The sequence below is a fragment of the Entamoeba invadens genome (assembly GCF_000330505.1).
Source record: "Entamoeba invadens IP1 unplaced genomic scaffold scaff_1105074725249, whole genome shotgun sequence".
Taxonomy (NCBI): domain Eukaryota; phylum Evosea; order Mastigamoebida; family Endamoebidae; genus Entamoeba; species Entamoeba invadens.
Window position 1 is genome coordinate 34,422 of NW_004440331.1, and position 23,100 is coordinate 57,521.

General features: G+C 33.0%; 12 protein-coding genes across 12 annotated transcripts; 7 read left to right on the forward strand and 5 right to left on the reverse strand.

Moving 5' to 3' along the window:
• EIN_525200 (cAMP-dependent protein kinase type, putative) lies at positions 1 to 973 on the reverse strand (the record flags this gene model as incomplete). Its single annotated transcript, XM_004256288.1, has 2 exons — positions 1 to 419; positions 539 to 973. Coding segments are annotated over 2 exons (854 nt in total), but the record flags the coding sequence as incomplete, so codon positions are not given.
• A 1,033-nt stretch (positions 974 to 2,006) lies between these two features.
• On the forward strand, positions 2,007 to 3,182 carry EIN_525210 (hypothetical protein; the record flags this gene model as incomplete). The annotated part of the gene is made up of 2 exons (XM_004256289.1): positions 2,007 to 2,702; positions 2,901 to 3,182. The coding sequence occupies 2 exons, from the start codon at positions 2,007 to 2,009 to the stop codon at positions 3,180 to 3,182; spliced, it is 978 nt and encodes a 325-aa protein (XP_004256337.1).
• Positions 3,183 to 3,541: 359 nt separating this feature from the next.
• On the forward strand, positions 3,542 to 4,500 carry EIN_525220 (copine-5, putative; the record flags this gene model as incomplete). The annotated part of the gene is made up of 2 exons (XM_004256290.1): positions 3,542 to 4,168; positions 4,306 to 4,500. The coding sequence occupies 2 exons, from the start codon at positions 3,542 to 3,544 to the stop codon at positions 4,498 to 4,500; spliced, it is 822 nt and encodes a 273-aa protein (XP_004256338.1).
• Positions 4,501 to 4,713: 213 nt separating this feature from the next.
• On the reverse strand, positions 4,714 to 5,526 carry EIN_525230 (hypothetical protein; the record flags this gene model as incomplete). Its single annotated transcript, XM_004256291.1, has 1 exon — positions 4,714 to 5,526. The coding sequence occupies one exon, from the start codon at positions 5,524 to 5,526 to the stop codon at positions 4,714 to 4,716; it is 813 nt and encodes a 270-aa protein (XP_004256339.1).
• Positions 5,527 to 7,008: 1,482 nt separating this feature from the next.
• On the forward strand, positions 7,009 to 8,589 carry EIN_525240 (serine/threonine protein kinase-transforming protein raf, putative; the record flags this gene model as incomplete). Its single annotated transcript, XM_004256292.1, has 1 exon — positions 7,009 to 8,589. The coding sequence occupies one exon, from the start codon at positions 7,009 to 7,011 to the stop codon at positions 8,587 to 8,589; it is 1,581 nt and encodes a 526-aa protein (XP_004256340.1).
• Positions 8,590 to 8,710: 121 nt separating this feature from the next.
• EIN_525250 (hypothetical protein) lies at positions 8,711 to 10,768 on the reverse strand (the record flags this gene model as incomplete). Its single annotated transcript, XM_004256293.1, has 1 exon — positions 8,711 to 10,768. One exon carries the CDS (start codon positions 10,766 to 10,768, stop codon positions 8,711 to 8,713), a length of 2,058 nt encoding a protein of 685 aa, XP_004256341.1.
• Positions 10,769 to 11,224: 456 nt separating this feature from the next.
• Positions 11,225 to 16,719, reverse strand: EIN_525260 (protein serine/threonine kinase, putative; the record flags this gene model as incomplete). Its single annotated transcript, XM_004256294.1, has 2 exons — positions 11,225 to 16,628; positions 16,697 to 16,719. 2 exons carry the CDS (start codon positions 16,717 to 16,719, stop codon positions 11,225 to 11,227), a joined length of 5,427 nt encoding a protein of 1,808 aa, XP_004256342.1.
• A 685-nt stretch (positions 16,720 to 17,404) lies between these two features.
• Positions 17,405 to 17,731, forward strand: EIN_525270 (hypothetical protein; the record flags this gene model as incomplete). The annotated part of the gene is made up of 1 exon (XM_004256295.1): positions 17,405 to 17,731. The coding sequence occupies one exon, from the start codon at positions 17,405 to 17,407 to the stop codon at positions 17,729 to 17,731; it is 327 nt and encodes a 108-aa protein (XP_004256343.1).
• A 177-nt stretch (positions 17,732 to 17,908) lies between these two features.
• Positions 17,909 to 18,367, reverse strand: EIN_525280 (60S ribosomal protein L31, putative; the record flags this gene model as incomplete). Its single annotated transcript, XM_004256296.1, has 1 exon — positions 17,909 to 18,367. One exon carries the CDS (start codon positions 18,365 to 18,367, stop codon positions 17,909 to 17,911), a length of 459 nt encoding a protein of 152 aa, XP_004256344.1.
• A 1,178-nt stretch (positions 18,368 to 19,545) lies between these two features.
• EIN_525290 (hypothetical protein) lies at positions 19,546 to 20,532 on the forward strand (the record flags this gene model as incomplete). The annotated part of the gene is made up of 2 exons (XM_004256297.1): positions 19,546 to 19,854; positions 19,972 to 20,532. The coding sequence occupies 2 exons, from the start codon at positions 19,546 to 19,548 to the stop codon at positions 20,530 to 20,532; spliced, it is 870 nt and encodes a 289-aa protein (XP_004256345.1).
• Positions 20,533 to 20,891: 359 nt separating this feature from the next.
• Positions 20,892 to 21,899, forward strand: EIN_525300 (hypothetical protein; the record flags this gene model as incomplete). The annotated part of the gene is made up of 1 exon (XM_004256298.1): positions 20,892 to 21,899. The coding sequence occupies one exon, from the start codon at positions 20,892 to 20,894 to the stop codon at positions 21,897 to 21,899; it is 1,008 nt and encodes a 335-aa protein (XP_004256346.1).
• Positions 21,900 to 22,237: 338 nt separating this feature from the next.
• EIN_525310 (hypothetical protein) lies at positions 22,238 to 22,843 on the forward strand (the record flags this gene model as incomplete). Its single annotated transcript, XM_004256299.1, has 1 exon — positions 22,238 to 22,843. One exon carries the CDS (start codon positions 22,238 to 22,240, stop codon positions 22,841 to 22,843), a length of 606 nt encoding a protein of 201 aa, XP_004256347.1.
• Positions 22,844 to 23,100: the final 257 nt, after the last annotated feature.

Consider the following 23,100-nt stretch of genomic DNA (forward strand, 5'->3'; position numbering starts at 1 on the left):
CATAAGAAACTCCAGAAGTTCCTTGCCATTAAGTCATCAATATCTTCCAAATATCCCAGTGAGAGTGTTTGTAAGATCTTTTTCATATTGGGCCGTTCGTCAATATTACCACTCCACATCTTCTGTAACAACTCGTGGTAGACTTCGGGGACTAAAGAATTGAGTGTCGGTCTTTCCCCGTGCACAACGGCGTCTGCAAGTTCTTCTGTAGTTGTACAATTTGTGAAGATGAGTCGTTGTGTGAAAATTTGGTAAATGACGAGTGAAAATGCGTATGTATCACACGTTCGATTGAATTCGTTATATAAAAAAGCTTCTGGGGGAAGGTAATTAGGTGTTCCATGTATCGTTTCGAAAAATTTGGAGGGAGCACGTGTGAATCCAAAGTCAGAGAGTTTTACTTTGAAGTCGTGCGATATCTGTATGTCACCATCTGTTACATCAATATGAAATACGATACATATGAAGTGTTATAAAAAAGTAATTCCCATTAACTATAATAAACTAATAATATAATTATAATTATAATAAAACAAACTAATATGTTTTCTGGTTTTAAATCGCCATGAATAAGTCGAAGTGATTGTAAGTATTGTACAGCCTTCCCTATATCCATACATAACGTCACTTTAATCGAAGTTGTTAATGTTGTTCTTAAAGGGACCGGGCAGTGTTGTTGATCGAATAAGAGACTATCCAAATTAGACTCGACATATTCCATGTTAATAATAAGTCCCTTCTCCGTCTTCTCCGCACTATAGAACCGTACGATGTTTGGGTGCTTCAGTATTTGAAGGTATTGAACTTCATTTTTCACACAGTCGGGTACTTTGGATAATACCTTTGAAGCGACTAAAACACCATTTGACTCAGCTTTATAGACTCGACTAAAGGCACCATGACCTATTTCTTCGATGATTCGAAGATCTTTAAAGACAGACCCTTTGATGTTCTCGCCTTGGACTAAAACCATATGTTTTGACAGTTCAAAAGTGTTCATCCACCAAATATAAATCTCATCAGTTTGGAAAGTGAGTGAATGACACATCTCTCGGCATTTATTTCGTTTTTATACACATATAATCGTTCTAAGAATTCATAGTTAATTATGGTTTTATTTTATTATATTTTATTATTACTTTAATTGTTTTAATAACAATTCAGAGAAATGACTGCGTGGACGCATAATGGATTAAACAGTCTTGATGATAAGATGTAAACTCATAGCTTTTTTTGTGAAAACAATTGGTCACTTTTCCCGATTTTTATACAAATAAAACAAGTGTTTGTATTTGTATTTATAAAGTGGTGAAGTGTTCGTTTCCCGTTTTTTTGAAACTATTTTATATAGTATTTTTTATATGAATTTTACTAGACTAAATAATCTAAATTTGTAAGAGGAGCAATGTTAAAAAATATCAGAAAGCTAAAAATAAAAAGCGTTTCATTGGGTAAAAATTGTCCAAGAAAAGTCTTTTTTGAAGTTTGAGTCGGTACATTTCGAGGTAAAATAAATGCCAAATTGGAGGAATTAAAGAAAAAGGGATGAGAAATGGTCGACAAAGAAGATATTAAATTATTATTAATAGAATTCCCCCTAATGGTATTACGTGTAAACATCTTATTTCGGGTTCTAACAAAATCTTCGACTTTTGAGTCATTTTTTGCTTTAAAAACCATTTCATTGTGTTTATTTTCTTTTCAAAAAAAATCAGAATTGTTGTTCTTTGTTTTTTTACACATTTTTAAAATATGATTTTAAAATATTAATTTTTAAATAGTAATAAAATAGTTCACTTAATTAGTCTTTGATAATAAAAAAAATAAAACATTTATTGTTTTAATTATTTTAATTGTTTTAATAATAAAAAAACACTCAACACCCACAAAAACATTTAATCCACAACTTGAAAATGTTATACAATATGATCAATAACATTTTTTAATTAATTTTGTTTTTACATTACTTTTTTTTAATAACAAAACTAATAAATAATTTATAATTAATGAGTGATGGGGAATTATGTAATGAGCTGAAAAAGCAACAAGATGAGGTCAAGCGATTAAAACTTTTAATATTAAAACAAGAAGATTCTCAGACTGAGATAGTGAGTTCATATGAGGAACAGATTGAAAAACTCAAATCTGACATTTCTTTAATTCCAAAGCAAACCGAGCAAATTAAGACTTTAACTCTTCAAGTCGCACAACTTCAAGAAACCATTTCTAAACAAACGACCGACATCCAGAACAAGCAACGAATCATTCAAACACTGAGTGGGATTGGTCGAAAGATGAAAGAAGAACAAGACACAATTTTCAAAGAAAAAATGGATGTCCTCAATGAGGAATTGGTAGCTTCTCAGAAAGCGACCGTTGACGCTCAAAATGTCAACAAAGCACTCAACAAACAAATCGATGAGTTCAAAAAGACTGTTTTGGAGTTAGAGGAACTGAAGACGACAAACGCACAGAGGAATGAGACGATCACTAAACTCTATGAAGAGAATGAAACACTGAAAAAGGCGGTGGAACACTTCACACAAGACATGCAGAGCAGAATTATGAATGAGTCGTTCTATGTCGATAAAAGAATAGTTAATAAACTACTTATTAGTTATATCACTAAACCACACCAAAGAACGGAAATAGTCGAGTTGATGTCGAAAATCATGGATTTCACTCAAGAAGAAAAACAGGTCGTTTGTTCTGTTCGACGTTTTTATAATGCTTTTTTGAGGGAGTTTCAATTTTCAAAAATAGTTCGCGGTGAAGGCAGAGTTATAAGGCACTTTACACAGAAGCATTTTTTGAAACCGAACTCTTTCCAAATTTTGATTTTTTGTCAGTCTACGTATTTATTATAACATTTTTACTATTAAGAAACTAATAACAAAAAGCTTGGAGTCGCAAAAGAAACAGAGAGCAAAGGTATCTTCTCGTACTTCTTTGGTAAAACAGATGAATACGAACAAGCACCAAAATATGATATCAAAGATAAAACCTTTGGCGATCTTTGGGTCGAATTTTTGTTGAGAGAGTCCGGATCACTCGACTCAGGAACTTCACACCAAGTCGAACAAAGTCAACAACAAGACCTTAAAGATATTAAAGAAATGAAAGAAGTCAAAGAAATCACAGAAGAACAAGAGCCCAAAGACTCACAACCTATTCCTCAATGAAATAAGTCTCAAAGAAAGATTTAATTCAAAAAATTTCAACATTTTGTTATTATGATGTTTGTTTTGTAATAAAACTCATTTCAACATGAAGTATTAGATGTATACTATAATTATTAATGATAAGTTATATAATTCTCAAATCTAATAATTATAATATTTATATTATTAAAAATCAACTAAAAAGTATTTAATAATATTAATTAATTAATTAATAATTATTACTACATAACTAATTATAGACACAAAGTTATATTTTATTAATTATTTTTATAATTAATATAATAAAATTATAATATAATTAGTCTTATTGTTTTTGAAGAAATGTTTTCAAACACATCGAAAGAAGAACTATAAAACCAATGGGAAACGACATTAGTGGTGTGAATTCTGGGACCGAGATAACTTGCCCCTACAAAACACTGGAGGAGCTTCAAGAAGTCTTAAAAAAAGAGGGACTTAAAGATTCCAATTTAATAGTTGGAATTGACATGACTGGGTCGAACATCTCCACAGGCAAACAAACGTACAAAAACAATCTCCACTTTTTCGACGGCGAACACGAAAACCCATATATGCGAGTGATGGATATTATGGCTCGTGCATTGAAGCCATTTGATGAGGATGGATTGATCCCTGTTTTTGGGTTTGGTGCGAAGAAAGAAGGAGCCAACGAACTCTTTTTCGACTTGAATCCTGAAGGGAAGATGTTTGTTGGCATTGAGAAGGCGATTGAACAGTACAAAATCACAATTCCAACATTGACGTTTTCCGGTCCGACTACCTTTGTTCCCCTCATCGAACACGCTACACAAATAGTCCAACAGAACGACCAAGCGTTCCACGTCCTAATTATAATAACAGATGGACAATTGAGTGACGTCGACGAGAACATCGTTGCCATTGAAGAAGCCTCAAACAACAGTTTGTCGATTGTTTGCGTCGGTGTGGGAGATGGTCCCTTTGGGGTGATGTACAACCTTCAAAAAGTTTGTCTTCCTTCGTTTGCATCGTTTTCTTTTATCACCCCTCAAAAATGGAAGGTACAGTATCGACCATTCTTGTGACTCTTATAGTCGTGGTAATGGAGAATAATAATATAATGATTGCTGGTAATGATCTTTAGGTGGTACGAAACTCGAAGTTTAATAACTTCACATTCATCGATTTCAACAGTTTCACTAATAAGGAAGGAGACGACGTCGATGTCTCTTTCGCGTTTGCAGCGATGAGAAGAATCCCACAACAATATATCGAGACAGAACGACTGTTCAGAAGGCCTTCTGCTGAGGACCAAGAACCTGAGAAATCTGATCACTAATTTTCTTGTTCTTTTTGTTCAATTTTTGCATTGCGGTGCGTATTCGTATCACTGTAGAAATCGTTTCAGAATGATTTCAAGTCGATGACGGTTGACTTGTTTTGCAACGCATTTCTTATTTTGTCGAAATGAATGCAATACGAAGAAGAGAAGAGGGAATCAAGACATCCGATGATATAACCTTGTGGGAAAAGCAACGTTGGAACAATGCAATTACATATCTTGACGATCATTATTGAAATATTGTTGTTGATTGTATGGAACATAATACGCTGGTGTATACGAATAACAGTACATCGGCGCCACATTGAGTTGTTGCTGTATGTAAGGAACGTTGACGGGTTGTTGGACGATCTGTGGCTGAACCAACGTTGGTTGGAAGTAGACTGGAGTTGGTTGTATATATGTCGGTGGCTGGACGTACTGAGAAGCCAGTGGATCGTCGTACGCAGCAAGCAGTTCTGCGTTGAACACGACTTTCGAGGTCGACGTTGATTCATCTGCCATTAAGTTTTCGATGAACTCGCCGATGTTAAATAAATCGTCCTTCGTGTAAATCATGTTCTCCTTAGTAATACTCACCACTCGAACAAGTCGCTCTGTCACACTCGCTTTCTTCGTCTTTTTCTCCATGAAGAGAAAGCCCAAATGAGTGAGGAAGTACAAGACCCCATTACTCATTTGAGCCTCTCGATTCCGTTTGATTTGTTTTGGGGAGGTTGCTGGAAGTGTTATTGGCTCGTATCCTAAACTTCTCAAGAGAACATCACTCATCGGTCGAATGTCATCTTGAGTGAAGATCTGCCCGTCGTCGGATGTTATCGTCTCGGGTATTAACATTTTGTTGGTGTTCGTGGTGCGCTTTGTTTTAATTACCGTCACTGAATACCCTTCCCCCGCAAGCAAATAGATCATCGCGTTTAAGACAAGTCCCTCCTCATTTCTGGAATCGCGTTTGCGTTGTTTAATCACTTCTTCTGTCGCGGAAGAAGAGGACGCCGACATCGTGGAGTGACTTGGCTTCATTCGAGATATGAAAAGGCAGATTGAATTCTGATTCATCATTGTATTATAGTATTTTTATTATTCATTTATTAATATAATATTCAAACAATCTTGCAACAATCTGATTTACATTCTCTTGTTTCTAATACCATATCTTTTATGTGTTCTCTTTGTTATGTGTTTCTTTGTTATTTCTTTTACCAATTCTATATAAATGGCTAAATAAAAGAATAACAGTCGTTTGATTTAGAATTTATATAGTTTATTACATAATTCGATTAAACTATAACACTATAGTAAAAACTAAATATAACTAATACTTTTCTTCATTCAAATTTTATATAAATACAATTTTGTATAAGAAAATTTGTTTTATAACAGTGTTCATTTTGTTTAATAAATAAATTTATTATTATAACTCAAAAAGTGTTGTTAAATATCAACATTTTTAATAACATTTTAATATTATTAAAAAAAAATTGATTTTTTTTATATTTTATAAAAATGATGTAAATTTTACATTGATATCATTAATTAAATTAGCGAGCATTAATTAATCATATACAAATTATAAATTAACAATATTTCAATGTAAAATTTATGTTATATAACTCGTTAAATAAATGAAGTGAAAATACTTTATATATGTTAATTAAAAACAATTGTTATAAATAAATTAAATAATAATAAAAACATAAGTATAGTCTTTTGTTATAACTAATAATAAATAATATTAATCACATGTTTAAATTATTATTTTTAATTTATTTTCAAATTCAAAATACGACACAAAAATTATATTTTACACAATTTAAATTTCAAGTAAATATAATAATAATACAGTAAAACCTCCCAAGAGCGGTACCTCTGAAGAGCGGGTTCTCTCAAGAGCGGGCATTTTTTAGACTAAAACTAAAAATAGAGTTCTCTATCGAGTGGTAATTAAGGTTTGATTGGCTAAAAATGCCCGCTCTTGGGAGGTTTTACTGTATTTTTGTTCAAATTATTATTATTTGTAACAACACCTGTTCATTTCAAAACACGCATTTGTATTTGGTTTTAGTATATTATTGATCATCCTAATAATCCCAAATATTACTTATAAACAATGGCAATTTAACCACTTGTATAATTACACAGGAAATGATTTCTTATTTCTATCACTCCATTGATTACTGATTACCAAATTACAACAAATGCTTTGTAAACAACTTTTCAAAAGACCAAATTTCTAATTATCAAAAACAATAAACTTTTACAAAGATCATTATAGTATAAAAAACTATATTAACTAGTACATATTAATAATTCAAACAGAATTGTAGTAATGTGTACCCAATTTTAATTCCCACTTAAAAACGTCTGTTATACTTAATAATGCACGTTTTTATGACACAATTAATAATTAAAAAAGGGTAGAAGACTCTTTAAATATATAAATTAAAAAGTGTGTCATTCAACACATATAAACTATCTATCTAGATATTTCATACGTTCAATAGTATGTCACATGATTTTGGGAAGTATCTTTACCTTGAAAAGAAGTCACAAGAGTTTGAGGAATTTGTCAAGAGTTCATTATTTATAAGTACAAGCGATTTTACACTAGATAAAGAAAAGGACTATCTTGGTGCTGGAGAGTTTGGAAAAGTTTATAAAATTCAAATGAAAGGGACGTCATTTGCTTTGAAGATTAATAAAAATCCGGTGTGTAAAGAATATGCCCCAGGGACTGTTTCCGAGTTAGAAACGTTACGTGGGTCGCACAACAACAACGTTGTTTTATTTGTTGGTCTAACTTTTATAGACGAAAGACTGGGGATTATAACTGAGTACGTGGACTCCGACTTAGAGACTTTCATTCACAAAAGAAGCTCCCCGCGATTTGTTAAAGTGTTTGGACAATTAAACATCAACTTAGACTTAAAAATACGGATAATGGAACAATGTTGTTTAGGGGTCCAGTGGCTTCACAATGCCTTTGGTATCATCCACCGAGACATCAAGCCTGCCAACTTTTTGATGAACACGTCCTTTGAAGTTAAAATCTGTGATTTTGGTCTTGCGGTGAATAGAAAGATTGCCAACAAGCAAAAGAAAGGGACTTTGTTGTACATGTCTCCCGAAGTCTTAAAAGATGAAGAAGATTATGGGAAGCCAGCTGATGTCTACAGTCTTGCAATAACACTGTGGGAACTTTTATATGAAAAAGTGCCATTCTGTGAATATGAAAAGAAGTGTGAAAAGGACACGAGTATATTTGAGGCTTTAGTAATAGACAACGTACGACCAATTCTTCCTCACATCTTTTTAGAAGAGTATAAAGGCAAAAAAGCCTTTGAACAGATGTGCCAAAAGATAGCAGAGAATTACAAGGAAAAGATGAATGAAATACCAAAGTACTTGGAAGAGATATTAAAAAAGGCTTGGAAGGACAAACCAACAAGTCGGAGTGATATCAATAAATTAGTTGAAGACGTCTCTGTGGCTAAACTCTCTAATGTTTTGAACTCACAAAGCGCATCGGAGTGGTGGTCTAAGCACTTTGGGACGGACAAGACTCGGACTGACAATTTTGTCACATCCAAAGTGTTTTCTGAAGCATTAGCAAAAACATTCAAGTATGACACTTACGATCAAAAAGCGACCGAAACCGCGTTTTCACCAAGTGGCAGTGTCGACATCCTTCGCTTCAAATTTCTGATTTCGATCTTTGGGAAGTTCTATTTGAACAAGAATCAGTTCCTCAAAATGTTAGATATCATCCAAGCCAAATGGTACAATCCAGCTTTAAACAAAGCAACTGCTGCTGGTCAAATGGAAGGGAGAGTCGATGGGACTTTTTTAATTCGAGAGTCCACCACAGACCCCTCTTCTCCACTTACTCTCTTAAAAATGGTGAAAGGGAAGGTGTCTTTAGTCCGAATTGAATGTACAAAGAAAGGAGAGTCTATTCTCTACACAATACTCACAAAAACAGAGAAAGAGTCTTCCGAGTATCTATGTGATTTGATCGACAAATTAGTCACTCTTAAAGTGATAACACAACCGTGTCCAAAAGAATATAAAGAATCAATTTATTAATATCTTTCATTTAATAAATTAAGCACTTTGTAAGACTCTTTTAAACCCTAAATGTCATCCACAAACGATAAGAACAGTAATCATAACGTTGTAAATACTTCGTGTGAACGGTGTTCGACTCTCACTTGTCTAAAAACACCTTCTCAAACGATGAATAGTCTATCGGCCACTTCATGATGTCTTCTTGTTGCTCTTTCCAACTCCGTTTCTTCGCTAATTCTTCACTCTCTAATAACGTTTTGAGTGCTCTTCGATGAAACGGTAACACTTCATTGAAATCAACTTGTAACACACGTCTCGCCGGTTTGCTCTCTTTGTTGGTGTATCGAACCATCATCACTTCGACTCCACTTCTATCTTCCGTCATGTCTAATGTTAACATGACCTTTTCTAACGACACAATTTTGTGCTTTCGAAGGTACTTCCACACCCCCAAATTCTCTTCATTAGTGTACTTGAAAAACGTTCGAAGGGACGTCACAAAGTTTGCAACATAATTTTCTTTCATGACGCCTCTGATGATCAACGAGTCGAACGTGTCGCGGATTATCACATCGCACGGCGTGATCCGAAACAACTCGTCGTTGATATACAACACGCCAAATCGCGTCTCCCGCGCTAACTTCTCCATCGTGTCACCTTCTAAAAAGGATTTAAAGAACTCCGGTAGTACCAAAAGGGCGTGATCATATATCCCATCCTTCCCAATCCAGAACTCTCGTGCTATTTCTATGATGAAGGTGATAACATCTTGCGTCCCCAAGCATTTCTGGTCAATCGTTTTAATCATTTTCGTGACATTACTTCGTTCTGTAACATCGGTAATGGCTTGACTCGCTACTAAATGTCTCACAAAATTATTTGAAGGTGACACCGCCACGAGATGTGTTGGTTTGACACTCGATCGTTTGTTCAATTTATCAGAACCTTTACTTTTCCTCTTGATTTGACCGTCCACGCGATAATTCACAAAATCGATGAATACCAATTTGTCCTCTGTTATGTCGCTAATCTCTTGAATATCAGAGATAACTGTTTGAACGACATCTTCGTCGTGTTTATGTGGTTTTAAGTACCTCCGAGGATCTTTCAGTTCGTTAATATCTTTGAACCCCAATTTCTGTAGATCTCTATGTCTGTCTCCTGTACGATTCTCCTCACTATATATATCCTCGCTTGAATTTGGTTTATTCGATGGTGTCAATTGGACCATTTCCTTATATATCACTTCTTCTTTTGAGCTCCTCTCTTTCAACATCGCCAAACAAGTCTTCAGCATCTCTCCGGTGTTAATAATTCGACTTCTTGAATTCCTCAAGTTTTTCAAGTACTCGTGCGACCTTTTAATGACGACGCTGAGTGGATTTAAATGGGAGTTTTGTTGCAGCGACGTGTAAAGAGGGGTGAAGTCGCTTTGACTTTCTAAGTTCAGTTCATCGACAAATTGTTTATAAAAAACGTCCATTATAATGATCACTTTTTTTTCTTCGTTTAATTTGGTTCGAATCGTTTTGCAATACGGTGCAATCACATCACTCATCCACGCCTTAAAATCATCGGCCGTGTAATACAAAGTCAAACTCTTCGGACACGGCCCGTTCGAAGTCATCACACTATACTCTCGACTCCACATCGGCGGCTTCTTCTTCCCTCCAAGTTTCAAAAAGGAGCCTACCACTTCACACGATTTGGTGATACAAAGTAACGTACTCGACATCTTCGAGTGTCGCGTAAGCCGCGGAATTTGTTTGTCGCTCCGCTTGTAATGGATCAGAGACCCTCCTATAACACATTGGTACCCTAACTCGTCAAGACCTAAGACCATCCGACTGTCTAATGACTCGACTTTCGCTTGGACAGCGCGGTCCTCTTCATTTTCAAGAAGTTTCAAGTTCTCGTTTTGTTCATCGGGATCTGCCAATTTGACATCAAAAAGTTGACAGAAACTCGTTGCGGGAGGAGACACAATCACGTGGTGATTGTGACAATAATCTTCTATGGTGTTTTTTGTTATTAAAATGTTATACCCATTGACTTTGACGTTTTCGAGTTCGTCCGTCATCGTTTTTATATCTTTCACTACGGAAGGATTCTGTTCAGTAATACATATCTCCTCTATCGGTTTCTTTTCTTTCGGATTCTCACCAAAAATCGGAGTTGATAAAGGAACGCCTATCATTCTTCTTTAACTAATTATTCATATTTCCATTTGTATAAACCTATAACTATTGTTATATCGTTGTTTTACTATGTATTTTTACTATTCTCCTCATAATATAGTACTTTTTGCAATGTAACTTACTATATGTTATCATTAAATTATAATAAAATATTTGTAGGGTTTATTTAAACAATTCTTTTGAATGGATAATAAAGTTATAAATTAAAATGGTTCAATTTCTTTTGAATTGCCATTTATAAGTACTGTATTATAATTTGTTAATTAAATTATTATATTTTAATACTACTAATTATCTATAATGAATGTAATGACAAACTAAATGAAATTATAAAAAGTATAATAATTGTAATAAATACTTGAATATAAATATACAATATTTAAATGTATTATTACAAATAATAAAAAATACCATACTTCAATAATAAAAAGAATAACACTAAAATTAAAAAGAAGCTATTTGTTTGTTAAACTGAACCTGAAACTTTTCCTGATGACTATCAATGTTTTCAGACGAGATATGACCTCCGCGATTTTTAAACGTGTTATTGGGTTTTCGTCCCAACAATCAGACACTAATTTGTATTCCTCATTTGTAAGATTTAATTTTGGTTGTCTTCTCCCATCTGACACAAATGTGGCCACGTTCCACGGATAAGGAAATTCATTTTTTGGATATGGATCTCCCCAGATCATAACAGAGTAAATAGTGACTCCAAAGGAAAAGATGTCGGCAGGTGTTTTATACTTCTTTTTGAGTAAGACTTCAGGTGCCATATAGCTTGGAGTTCCAACCCCTTTAGTGAAAGTCATGTTCGTCATCATTAAATTGATGTTTCTAGCACTTCCAAAATCAGTCAATTTTGCGTTCACAGTGATGTTATTTTCAAGGGAAAACACAAGCATGTTATCTGGTTTAATATCTCTATGTAAAATCCCATTATTGTGCAAATACTCAATACCACATGCACAGTCCTCTAACAACTTAATTCGTAATTTTTTGGTTATAATTTTGTTGTACTTTTTGGTCTTACTTTCAATCAAGTTCTGCACACTCCCATACTTAGCAAATTCAGTGATCACACTTCTATCGTCTTTGATCATCACCGCTCCATAGAAATGGACGATATACTCACTTTTAAATTTCTCTAGCATTTCAACTTCACGTGAAAATTCATCATCACCTCCTTCATTACTTTGAATCTTAAGCTTTTTAATAGCTACTTTGTTACCCCGGAACGTGCCATAATAAACTACACCAAATGTGCCTTCGCCTATTTTCTTCGTCTGAATCAACTCGTCGGGGTCTAATATTGAACTTTGATCAGTTGTTAGATCAATTGAAATATCAAAGGATTTGGTTTCTTCGTACTTGAACAAATAGACGGAGAATGATATTTTCTGTGTAATTTGTGTTGTGCAATTTGGTACAATTTTAATAGTAAATTCCATCGCTTTATTTGGTCTCAAAAAGACGAGTTCTGGTGTGATTGTAATTTCATATTTCTTCGAACTGATATAAATCGGTTGGACTTTAACTTTATGTTTACCGTGATTGGCAAGAATAAGTTTAAACAATGATTCTTGCCCCACTGGAATACCTTTCCCGTCTTCATTACAAAGAACCTTTTTATTTATTAAAATGCCCGGGACTATTTCAGAGAATCTTTCATGTAAAAAGACTTCTTTTAAATCCAAAGTGTTGTCTTGTTGTATTTTTATAAATCGCCTGAATAAAAACGTGATGACTATATAAAGAACTACAACAAATATCAAAAAGACGGGAATCACTATCAAGGATATCCACCATAACGACTTCCGTGTACAGAATCTGTTATTGGGGTTTAATTCATACCCTTTCTCACACGATTCACAGAAGTTGTTTGATGACGCACTACACTTGTCAATATAACTATAATTGACACAAGTGCCATGTGAGAGAACATAATTGTCACTGCACAATTCACAACTTTTTTCTTGTGTACATCTGTCGCAGTTTTGAGAGCACTTTGTGCAATACGAATCTTTCACAAAGTACCCCCTGTCACATTTTGTGCACCCACTTTGTTCGCTCTTTTCACTACAATTTGTGAGTTCGGAAAAGTCTCTACACTCTTTCATTTGATACATGAAGAATCCAGTGTTACACTGAATAGGTTGATTCTCATTTAAACATGTTGCCATTGTTGATGGACATTTGATACAGTCCGTGTTCTTTCGATAATACTTTTCGTTACACACTGCACATCCCAATTTGGATATCATGAGTTGTTGGCATTTCTCCTTTGCGTCTTCATTTGCAACACATGTGTGGTTATACAATGCACTTTCTGCGTCAGAACATGACAAACAGAATGTCGAGGTTTGAAGGCACACGTCACAGCCATCTCCACATTTGGCACACCTTGAAGTGCTTATTGGGTTATTTATTGTTGTCTCTAAATAAAATCCAGAGGTACATCGAAGACATCGACCATAATTGTTTGTTGTGCATTGACTCACTCCTATTGACAATACCATGCTATTGTTATTTAAGTAACGTGTAAAGAGAGTTTGTGACTTTATATCGATACTTTGAAGTGGCGTGTTTGTAATACAAACACCATTTTGTAGCCAAAGGTCTTCTTGTGTTGTGTTACATTCAACACAAATGCCTTGACTTCCAGTGCATTTTAAACAATTTGCAGCACATGGAATACACAATGGGGGATTATAAAAACCGTCGTTACACTTCATACACTTGAAATTTTGAAAGACATGACAATTACTCTGAGAAACACCTTTTAAAACGCAGTTGCCGTTTTCTATTATAAAGTCACTGGAACATTCAAAACACATCTTTTTGTTGCACTTGCGACAACCATCACCAAATGTGTTCCTACATAATTCACATTTTGTGTTATTGTTATAATAAGAATTCGAACATGAAATAACAGAAGATGATGTGACACTTTCTGTGTTTTCAAGAGTTTCACAATTCCCATTCACATTCTTATAATTTGTGTCACAAACCAAACAAACTGATGAAGTGCAACTCTTGCAATTATCTCTGCACTTGATACATTTTTGTCCATCTGTGTAGTAATTTTCACTACACTTTTTACAAAGTCCATTTGAGTAAAAGACACAGTCAGTAGCATATGGTACACACCATCCATCTTTCAATTTGTACTGTTCTTTACATTGAATACATTGCGTGGAATTACATTTTTTACAAAATGAAGTACATGAAACACAATGTTGTGACTCAATTTCATTATTGACTATTTTAGTGTCGAGGTAATAATTTTCATTACAAGTAATACAGAGCCCAGTGCTCCCATATTGATTACATCTATCAATGATCTGGTTCTCTTTGCACTTTCCACTCACCTCACCTTGTCCACATGAATCACAGACAAATTTGTCTTCTTCAAAATGCCCAACTTGGCATTTTGAACGTGTTGAATATGTCAAAGTCCGAACTCCACTTTCCAATAACCCACGTGGTGTTTTTTGATTATTTTGAAGACTAATGATCGAATTTGTAGTTTTGGGAATAAGTGTAGCATCATCTTGCAAAACAAATATAGCGCTAGTGAACTCTCCTCCAATAACAAGTTTTGTTTGCACTTCATTTTGTTGTTCGTTTGTAATTTGAATGAATTTGCTCTGTCCATTTATAACCGCATTACCAATATTCACTATTGTAGTCATCTCATTGAAGTCGTTTTGAACGGAAATCACTTTGTCACTTCCTTCAAGATGTAACACACTTTCGTCTTTTATAGTAAATACATTGACTTCTCGAACATTTATAAAATGAAGTGGTTTCGTCACTTCCAATATCGCAATGATAACATCAAAAGTGTTTTGTGTACTTATAGCAAAACTTTCACTCTCATCAAATTGGTATCTACAATTTGTTCCATGACAAGGACATTGCTCGTATTCAAACGTACCAAAAACACTATTTTTGACTTGACATATAATCTCTGTGTTTGTTTCAATGTTTCCCATATTCTCTACACACACTCGAAGTAAATGATCGATGACATAAGTCTCATATTTCCCATCTTTTGAATTATGTAGACTCTCACTCAAGGCACTTGACCCACTCACTAACTCAAAACAAGTAATCTGATCACTATCAAACTCTTTTTGCATGGAGCCATCACTTATAAAACTCCCTCCATTCATTTGAATGAGTGCTCCTTCGTTTAAATTGGTCACTACACCTTTCACTTCTATTTGATATGTCTTAATAACACTTTGTGGAGTTGCTATAATCCTTGTCGACGAAGACAAAATGATTTTACCACATCGCAACGTGCAATTGATATGAACAATTTCTGCATTCATAAAATTACAATCATTTGCGACTACAATGGAGTTACCATATACATTGAGGATGTGTGGACTTGGATTCACCACTTCAATACTCTCCCAATACTTTTCAGTATTCCCACTGTTATAGTCACTACTCATTTCTAACTTTATGCGATTCATTCGTTCGAGTGTCATATATTCACAGTCATTTTGTTTAAACATCCCATTGCTTTGTGTACATGTACATCCAAAAGTACTTCCTTTCACTACAAATCGACTCTTTGTCCCATTACACCTCTCTTCTTGTAATTCACTTTGGTTCATCAAATCACTGCACTCGCGTTCTCCCATTGAACATTTCCCCACAAAGAGTACGGTATTACTCAAATCCTGAATTGCACTGTAGTCGACACTTGTGATGTGGAAATTACCCAAATCATAAAAATTGGTGTTGCCATTAATTTTTATACCTCCCAAAAAGATGACGCTGCCCTCTATCGTCAAATTATGTTCTGGCAAATTCACTTCTTGAAGAAAAGTCATGTTAGACCCCTTTCTGATACTTAAGACAGTGTCCTCTCCCGTAGTCACCAAATTTCTCCACTTATATTCATACGGCACTTTGTCTTGTTTTGGAAGTGCTTTGAAGTCGAAGTACTGACTTAAATAAGTACAGTCGTGTTCGTGGTTATGATATTCGTAGTCACTATATACACATGAACAGTCTTCGTAGTCATCTAAAATGGTATTTGGACACACAGAGATGCGGTTATACACTCCTGACGTACAAACATTCTTCATTGTTAAGTGAGGGTTTGTGACAGACATTGTGACAATGCCTCCTTGTAGTGTATACCGATACTGACACTCAGTTCTGTCTATTTCCTTTGTCAATTTGATATCAAAATTTCCATTCACAAATACACTGGGCGAAAATCCCCATTGAAAATCCATATCAACACTTTCAGTCGATTTACTCAGTGGAGTTTCTAAATAAAACTGCCGAGACTCTACTGATAAGGAAATTCGCGGTGTTTGTGGTGTCGTGTTTCTGCCTATAAAAGTGATAGTACTTCCAGATAAAATATAATATGTGTTTATTGCCCAATATATCAATGGATTATACTCTTCTATTGTTATATTAAAAGTGAGTCTGGCAAAGGGAGTGCCTTTAAACTTAAAAACAATTTTCTTTGGGTTGGAATTTAATGTGTAATTATCTTCGTAATTGATAATGTGAAATTGATTGTACTCGACATCCCAATCATTCGAGGCACAACAGTCTGTGCGGATTTCAAATACTTCAGTACGCGCATCGGTGTATGTAATGAAACCTCGTCCAAGCTTCTCATAATCACAAGACCCTTCAATCACATTTTTGTATGTCACTATTCGAGTTGAATCATTAAAACACCACGAATTGGTGTAGACCTGTGCAGAAAACACAGTGAAGATTAAAGGGAGGAGATACAAAAGCCCCCATCGCATAGAAACAACTGATTTACCTTTAAAGTTTGAGTTGATGGATGCTTTTTGTTTTCGTTTATAGAAACTCTTTTGGAATAAAACAAAGGTGAAAAATTCAGTCTTTTTTTTTAATTCTTTGGTTGAATTATCAACTCGAATTTTCTTTCCTTTTTCATCACTATTGTGGTTAACTAGATACTAATTTGTCATTATTATTATTAGAAACTATTACTTACTATTATTTTATTACACTTTTTATTTGAAAATGGTTAATATTTTTATTAATAAATGTTCATGAAATTTTGGTTAAGTAACTTTTCTCATTTTAATAATTGTTTTTTATTAGCGTTCTATTTATATGATATAATAGAAAATATTACATAATTATAATAATATATAAATAATTAGTAAAAATACAGGAATTGTTATATTTATATAGTAAATGTTTTACTTTTGTAATTAACTAATAATTAAATTATAAAAAAATTATACTATACTTTACAAAAAAATATAATAAATTAATAGTTTATTAATTAATAAATAATTATAAAAAAATAAATAGATTATAAAATAACATAATAATAACTAAATTAATATAATTATATAATATTGTATATAATTTAGTAATTATAAACAAATGATAAAATTAAGAATATATACATAGTAAAATTATTATTTTAAAATTTTATAAATTATGATAATTAAAAATTACTATATTTTTTTGTTAAACTAAAATAATATTGTATTAATTTAATTACTAGTATTAATATAGTTTAAATTTAGATAATAACAAAATTAAAAACAATTATAACAATAATACTTTTTCAAAAAACAAAAAAATAACAATTAAGATTGAGAGATATGGAATCCTCATATCACATAATTGACATTGCTCCTCACAAATACGTGATTGAGACAATCAAAACGGCACATGATATAGTTGTTGTTATTCAGAACAAAAATGAGAACGTGTTGAATGGTATAGCCCTTGCGCAAAAAACAGTTGAAAGTATTCCGAGTACCACGCAGATCTTTGGGGATGTTTTAGATGATGAGTCACAGTCCATTGCACAGCTCTTATCACTTAAGCTTCAAAAACGCGTCACTGTTTCTTGTAATGTGACTTTCAGCCAGGAGTATCCTGAGAAGCAACAATTAGTGAAGGCGATTCTTTCTTTATTTAAGTAACTATTTTCATTAGTTTGTTTTCTAATTCATTTTTATTACATTTAATACTAATTTTTATAATAATATATATATTATATTATTTATAATAATATACCAGTTACACAACTATCCATCATTCTTCGAGTGAATAGTAAATAATTCTAATAAAAGAATTATAAAAAGCACGAGCAAAATCAATTAATTTTCCGCTTCTACTGTTTTAGTCAACAAGCCCTTGAAAGAGGCGACTGGGACGTATGAGACCAAAGTATAGAATTTTCCTTCTTCACCCTCGAGTGGCATTCTAGCCATTCTGACTCTAATTCTGTGAGCGACGTTTCTGATACCCATAGACCAGACGTACTGATTAAGACCCATATCGAATTTGACTCGGTGTGTCTTCATAGTTTTCATGGCAATGAATCTGATGACTTTAATGGCCTTTGGTGCTCTGTGCTTGAAACCCTCTTTGTGCATAAATCGGTGCATATACAAGGTCATCTCCTTGGTCAATGGCGCTAATTCTTTTGCAACCTTTTTCACGGGTTTTGTGGCGGCAGCCTTCTTCGCCTTCTTTGCATCACGGCGTGCTTGATTGACTTTTTGGTACTTCAAAAGTCTCGGATTTTTGGTAACCTTTCTCTCTTTGACTGCCATCAATCACCTCCAAGTTTACCCTAAATAAGTTCTTAGGTTTTCCTTTCTCTTGTATTGGTTTTTTTCGATTTATTGATTTATTATCATATTATAATGTGTTATTCTTTTGGTTGTAAAATCAATATTGAACTATTATATTATTATTTATTCTTTGGTTTCTTTTATTAATACATATATTAAAAATTATAAATAAATTATTTTTTTTGATATTATTGTTTTTTTAATGGTCTTGTAATTAAAATGTCGATATCTATTTTGATATTATATTTTATTACATTTTTAATTATATATACAAGTTATTATAATATGTCAAAAAATTCATTAATATACAACATATATTTTATATATCTAACTTAAAATACAGAAAAAAAATACCAATTTTTTAAAATTGTGAAATTGTTAGTAATATTAACTATAAAATGTAGTTTGAAAAAAAATTATATTATATCTAATTAATTTTTATTATTATATATTTTTGGTTTAAAACAAATAAAATAATTTAATTACACAATTTAAATTTATAAAATAATGTAAAATTACAATGTGAAAAAATTGAAAGGCATTTTTGATAATTTTATTGGTTGTTTTTTTAAAGTTTTTCTACTTTCCATAAAATGTTTATTAGTTTTTGTTTTTTTTGTTATTCTGTTTGCTCAAATATATTGCTAATTTTAAAAAAACTATAATTTATAAAATCTAAGATATACACAAATCAATAAATAAAATATTTGTGGGAAAAAAAATAAAATTGCCATTTTTTCGACAAAACTACTAAAACTAATAATTTTTTTGAAAGACAACAAAAATAATACAGTAGGGAAAATGAACCTTAGCCCGAAAATGTACTTTAGCCCAAAGAAATTCCTATATTTTTCTTTAAAAACACGGGTTTTTACTAAAAAAACAAATATTTTAAAAAATTGACTTTTAAATAGGTATAGTTTATTATTTTAATATAACAATAGAAAATAATTAGTTTTTCTTTGGGCTAAGGTTAATTTCCTGGGCTAAGGTTTAATGGCCCAACTGTAATATGAATAGTAAAAAAAGTATTTACAGGTCTGTCAAATATAGAAATACAAAACTAAAGATATTACTAAAATATTGGATAAAAAAAACTATACCAAAAAATCTTGTGATTTGAAAAACGATAAAAACAAAAGCTCAAAAAAATTCAAATGACCAAACCACAATTCAAGCTGAGCGACCTGTTGGACGCCACAGTCAACTCCACCAACGCTTTACCGAACCAGAAGAGGTTCTCCCAGATTTTAGTTGTACTCCAGAAAATCCCAACCGCCGCTGAGTCGCTCGCTTCTTTACTCCAAAGCAAGATGCGAGCATTTTTAAAGCGTCTTGTTTTGAAGCGAGAAATGTATTTTGTTTTGAAACTGATTGACTTTCTAGTCACTTCATCTGAGAAGTTTAGAGCGTGTGTGTTTACTCAACAATTTATCAAACTGATTGTGTCTGTATATTCAATGAAAGTTTGTTGTTAACAAACCCTTCTTAAAACTCTTTGTTACTGTACCATTCAACGATTACATCTAAAATAATGTGAATGGTTATGGAAGACATTTTAGATTTTTTGAACTGACTTAAAGGAGATCATTCAACTTTCTTCTAAACCTACTATTGTTCAAATAAAGGCAGCAGAAGTTTTTACACACTTTTCTTCCTTCCAAAATTTCGCTCCTTTATTACCTCTCGTTCCAAAAATCACAATCTCGACCTCTCAGAGTTTTCTCTTTCAACCGTCGTGCGCAATCTCCGGAATTTCTATTGATGACGCAAACGAGATCGTCTCACTTTCTCAAGACGCAATTGATGATGAGGTCAAAAACAAAACGTTGAAGGAAAAAACAAAAACGCAATTTCTGGATAATTTGAAATTTTTGTCATCTCAACTTAATCTCCCCGACTCTCATATCTCCACAAACCAGAAAGAGTTGGTTGAAAAGGTCATCAAAACAATAGAAAATTCAGAAGTTGAGACAGACTCACTCAAAAGAACATTTTCTGTTCATGAGAACATTGCACAAGCAAAAATCCAGTTCTCGAAACGAAGAGCAACTTCTCTTACTATTGACAGACATAGTAATGAATTTGAAAGACTCGAGAACATGTACGAAAATTATCAGAAGCTTTTTGCAAGTCATTCTTAACTTTTGTATCTCTGTATTCCATTTTGATTATTTTACTATATTTAATAATACATTGAATTTTTTATGTTTCTATTGTATTATATTTATTAATAAATATATATCAAAATGAAATACTTTACTATTTTCATTATTTAATTATTTAGTTTAATAAAAACAGTTAAAAAAACAAATAGTTAAAAAAAACGAAATAAAAATGTTTTTATTTAATATTATAAAAAAAATAAAAAAACACAATAAGATACAAAACTATAAAGTATAATTAAAGTATAATTAAAATAACCAAAACACGACTAATAAAAAACAACAATAAAAAAGATACTATTCGAATTTCATAAAAAAAGATCGCGAACTTCAAAACGATGTCAGTTCCGAAATTAACGATTGTTGAGCAAAAGCAGTTTTCGAAATCGATAGAAGCATTTCAACAAGGTGTATTGATATATTTGTTAGTACGTTCCAGTTACACAGTGACTTTAAAACGCCTTGACAAAACAGCGAAAAAAACGTTTCAAAATTTTCCTATAGTAACTATAAATAATTCCACGACGACGTATGACTTCCAAAAAAAAGTCGAAGAAGAGGCTTTATTTGCAAAACAACTCGAAGAGAAAGAAAAACCGTCTGATCAAGTCCAACGCCATTATGAACGAAATAAAGTCACCATTTCATGTAACCGTTTGTTGGAATTTGTTCAACGGCTGGGATTTACTTTCATTCAACGAGGAACTCGGTCCACTAAATACACCGTCAAACTCAAAAAGATCGCAAAAATCACGGGAAACAACATCACCTTGCAAAAGGAACAGATCTGGCAAATCGGAAAAAAGACCGTCGAATACATCAAAACACTCTTTGGCAAGAATGATGAAGCTACCGTCGGAATCGACTTGTTGGTCCAATTCCCAGAGATCTCCACTCCACTCGTCGATGTCTCATTAAACCAAAAATCAAGGGATTTCAACAAAAATGAATTCGCCGTCAAAATCGTCGATGAATTCGTCGAAAACAAACGCAAAGAAGTCACTCAGAAAATGGAGGAGGACTTTTCTAAAGCAAACAACCTGAAAGATACCACCAGCGACAAACAGGTGGCAATCACTTCAAATAACATTTCTAATAATATATCAAATAACATTTCGAATAACATTTCTAATGAGGCATCGGAATATCCCGAAAAGCCACAAGAAAAGATCGAAATGGTCGACAACTTCGATTTGGAATTTGGAGACGTCAAACTGGGAGACGAGTTCTTGGTAAAGGAACAAAAGGAAATTTCATTTGAAGGGTCAAGGAGCTTTGTTAATTCAGTTGACCCAATTAACTCATTCTTCTCACCTAATGATATCAATAGACAACTCAAGAAGTGAATGAATGTGTTTTAACTAGTGAAATGCTATAATTTATTATTCTGTGTATAGTATTTGCTTTGGATATAGAACCATTAAATTATAATAAATATTGTTAATATTTTACTATACATATTGGAAAAAAACTATACTAGTACGATACTAGTAAATATATAGTTCCAGGAAGACAATAGTATTTAAGATTGAAAAGGATAAGTTAAAAAATGATAAGCTAATATATCCCTCACACACGGGAAAAAGTCGTAAGATATTTTGGAGTGATTTTTTACTTCTTCCAAAAGAAGTTTTGGTTCGTCATTTGTTGAAGGAACACATGACAGAAAACTCAAAAAGAACAGATGCAAACTACTGAGCCATCAGCTACTATTCAAGACGATAGTTTAGTCACTTCACAATCGTCGGAGTATTATAATGGAAATGCAAAGACTTCGTACGTCCCAATGAATACTTTCTTTGTGACGGCAGAGAATCAACAGCAAGTCAATGTCCAACCGATTCCTCAACAAGTCGACCAACCCATTAACTACGCTCCTCCTCCTTTGAATCAACAACTCCAACCTCAACATCAAGAAAATGAACTCCAACAAAGCGTCCCAGTCTATCTCCAAAGCACTCAATTCCCACAAAACGGGAACTACCCAACTCAAGGATACCCAATACAACCACAAAATGGCATACAACCACAATTTATCGTCAACGGCGACGAAGCGATGAACATCGACGCAACGAAAAAATATATCGAGAAAAGAACGGAAGAAAGAAACTGTAAAATTACTCTCGTCTTCCTCATCATCGGAATCATCTTCTGCCCTTTCCTCGTTGCTTCTTTTGTCATCTCACTGAGATGCGAAAACAAAAAATATCGAATGCTCGGAAGACTCGCTATGTTACTCTTCTTCTTGGAACTCTCAGCATCCTTTATGTTCATCATCCTTTCTAGTTAATTCAATAGTTCTTTGTCATTCTTTGTACGCTGAGAAGAGATCGCGTTTGTCAATTAATCATTTTGTTTTGTCAACTGGAATTTATAATATTTTGTATTATTAAGTATTATTAAGTATAGTTATAGGATTGAATGTGAGTATTTAATAAGGCGGAACGAGAAGTCAGTTTTTGTCTGAAATAAATTATTTTTTAATGTAAAATATCACTGTTTGAAAATGACGGAACATGATGACTTAGGAAATGGCTTGTGAAAAAA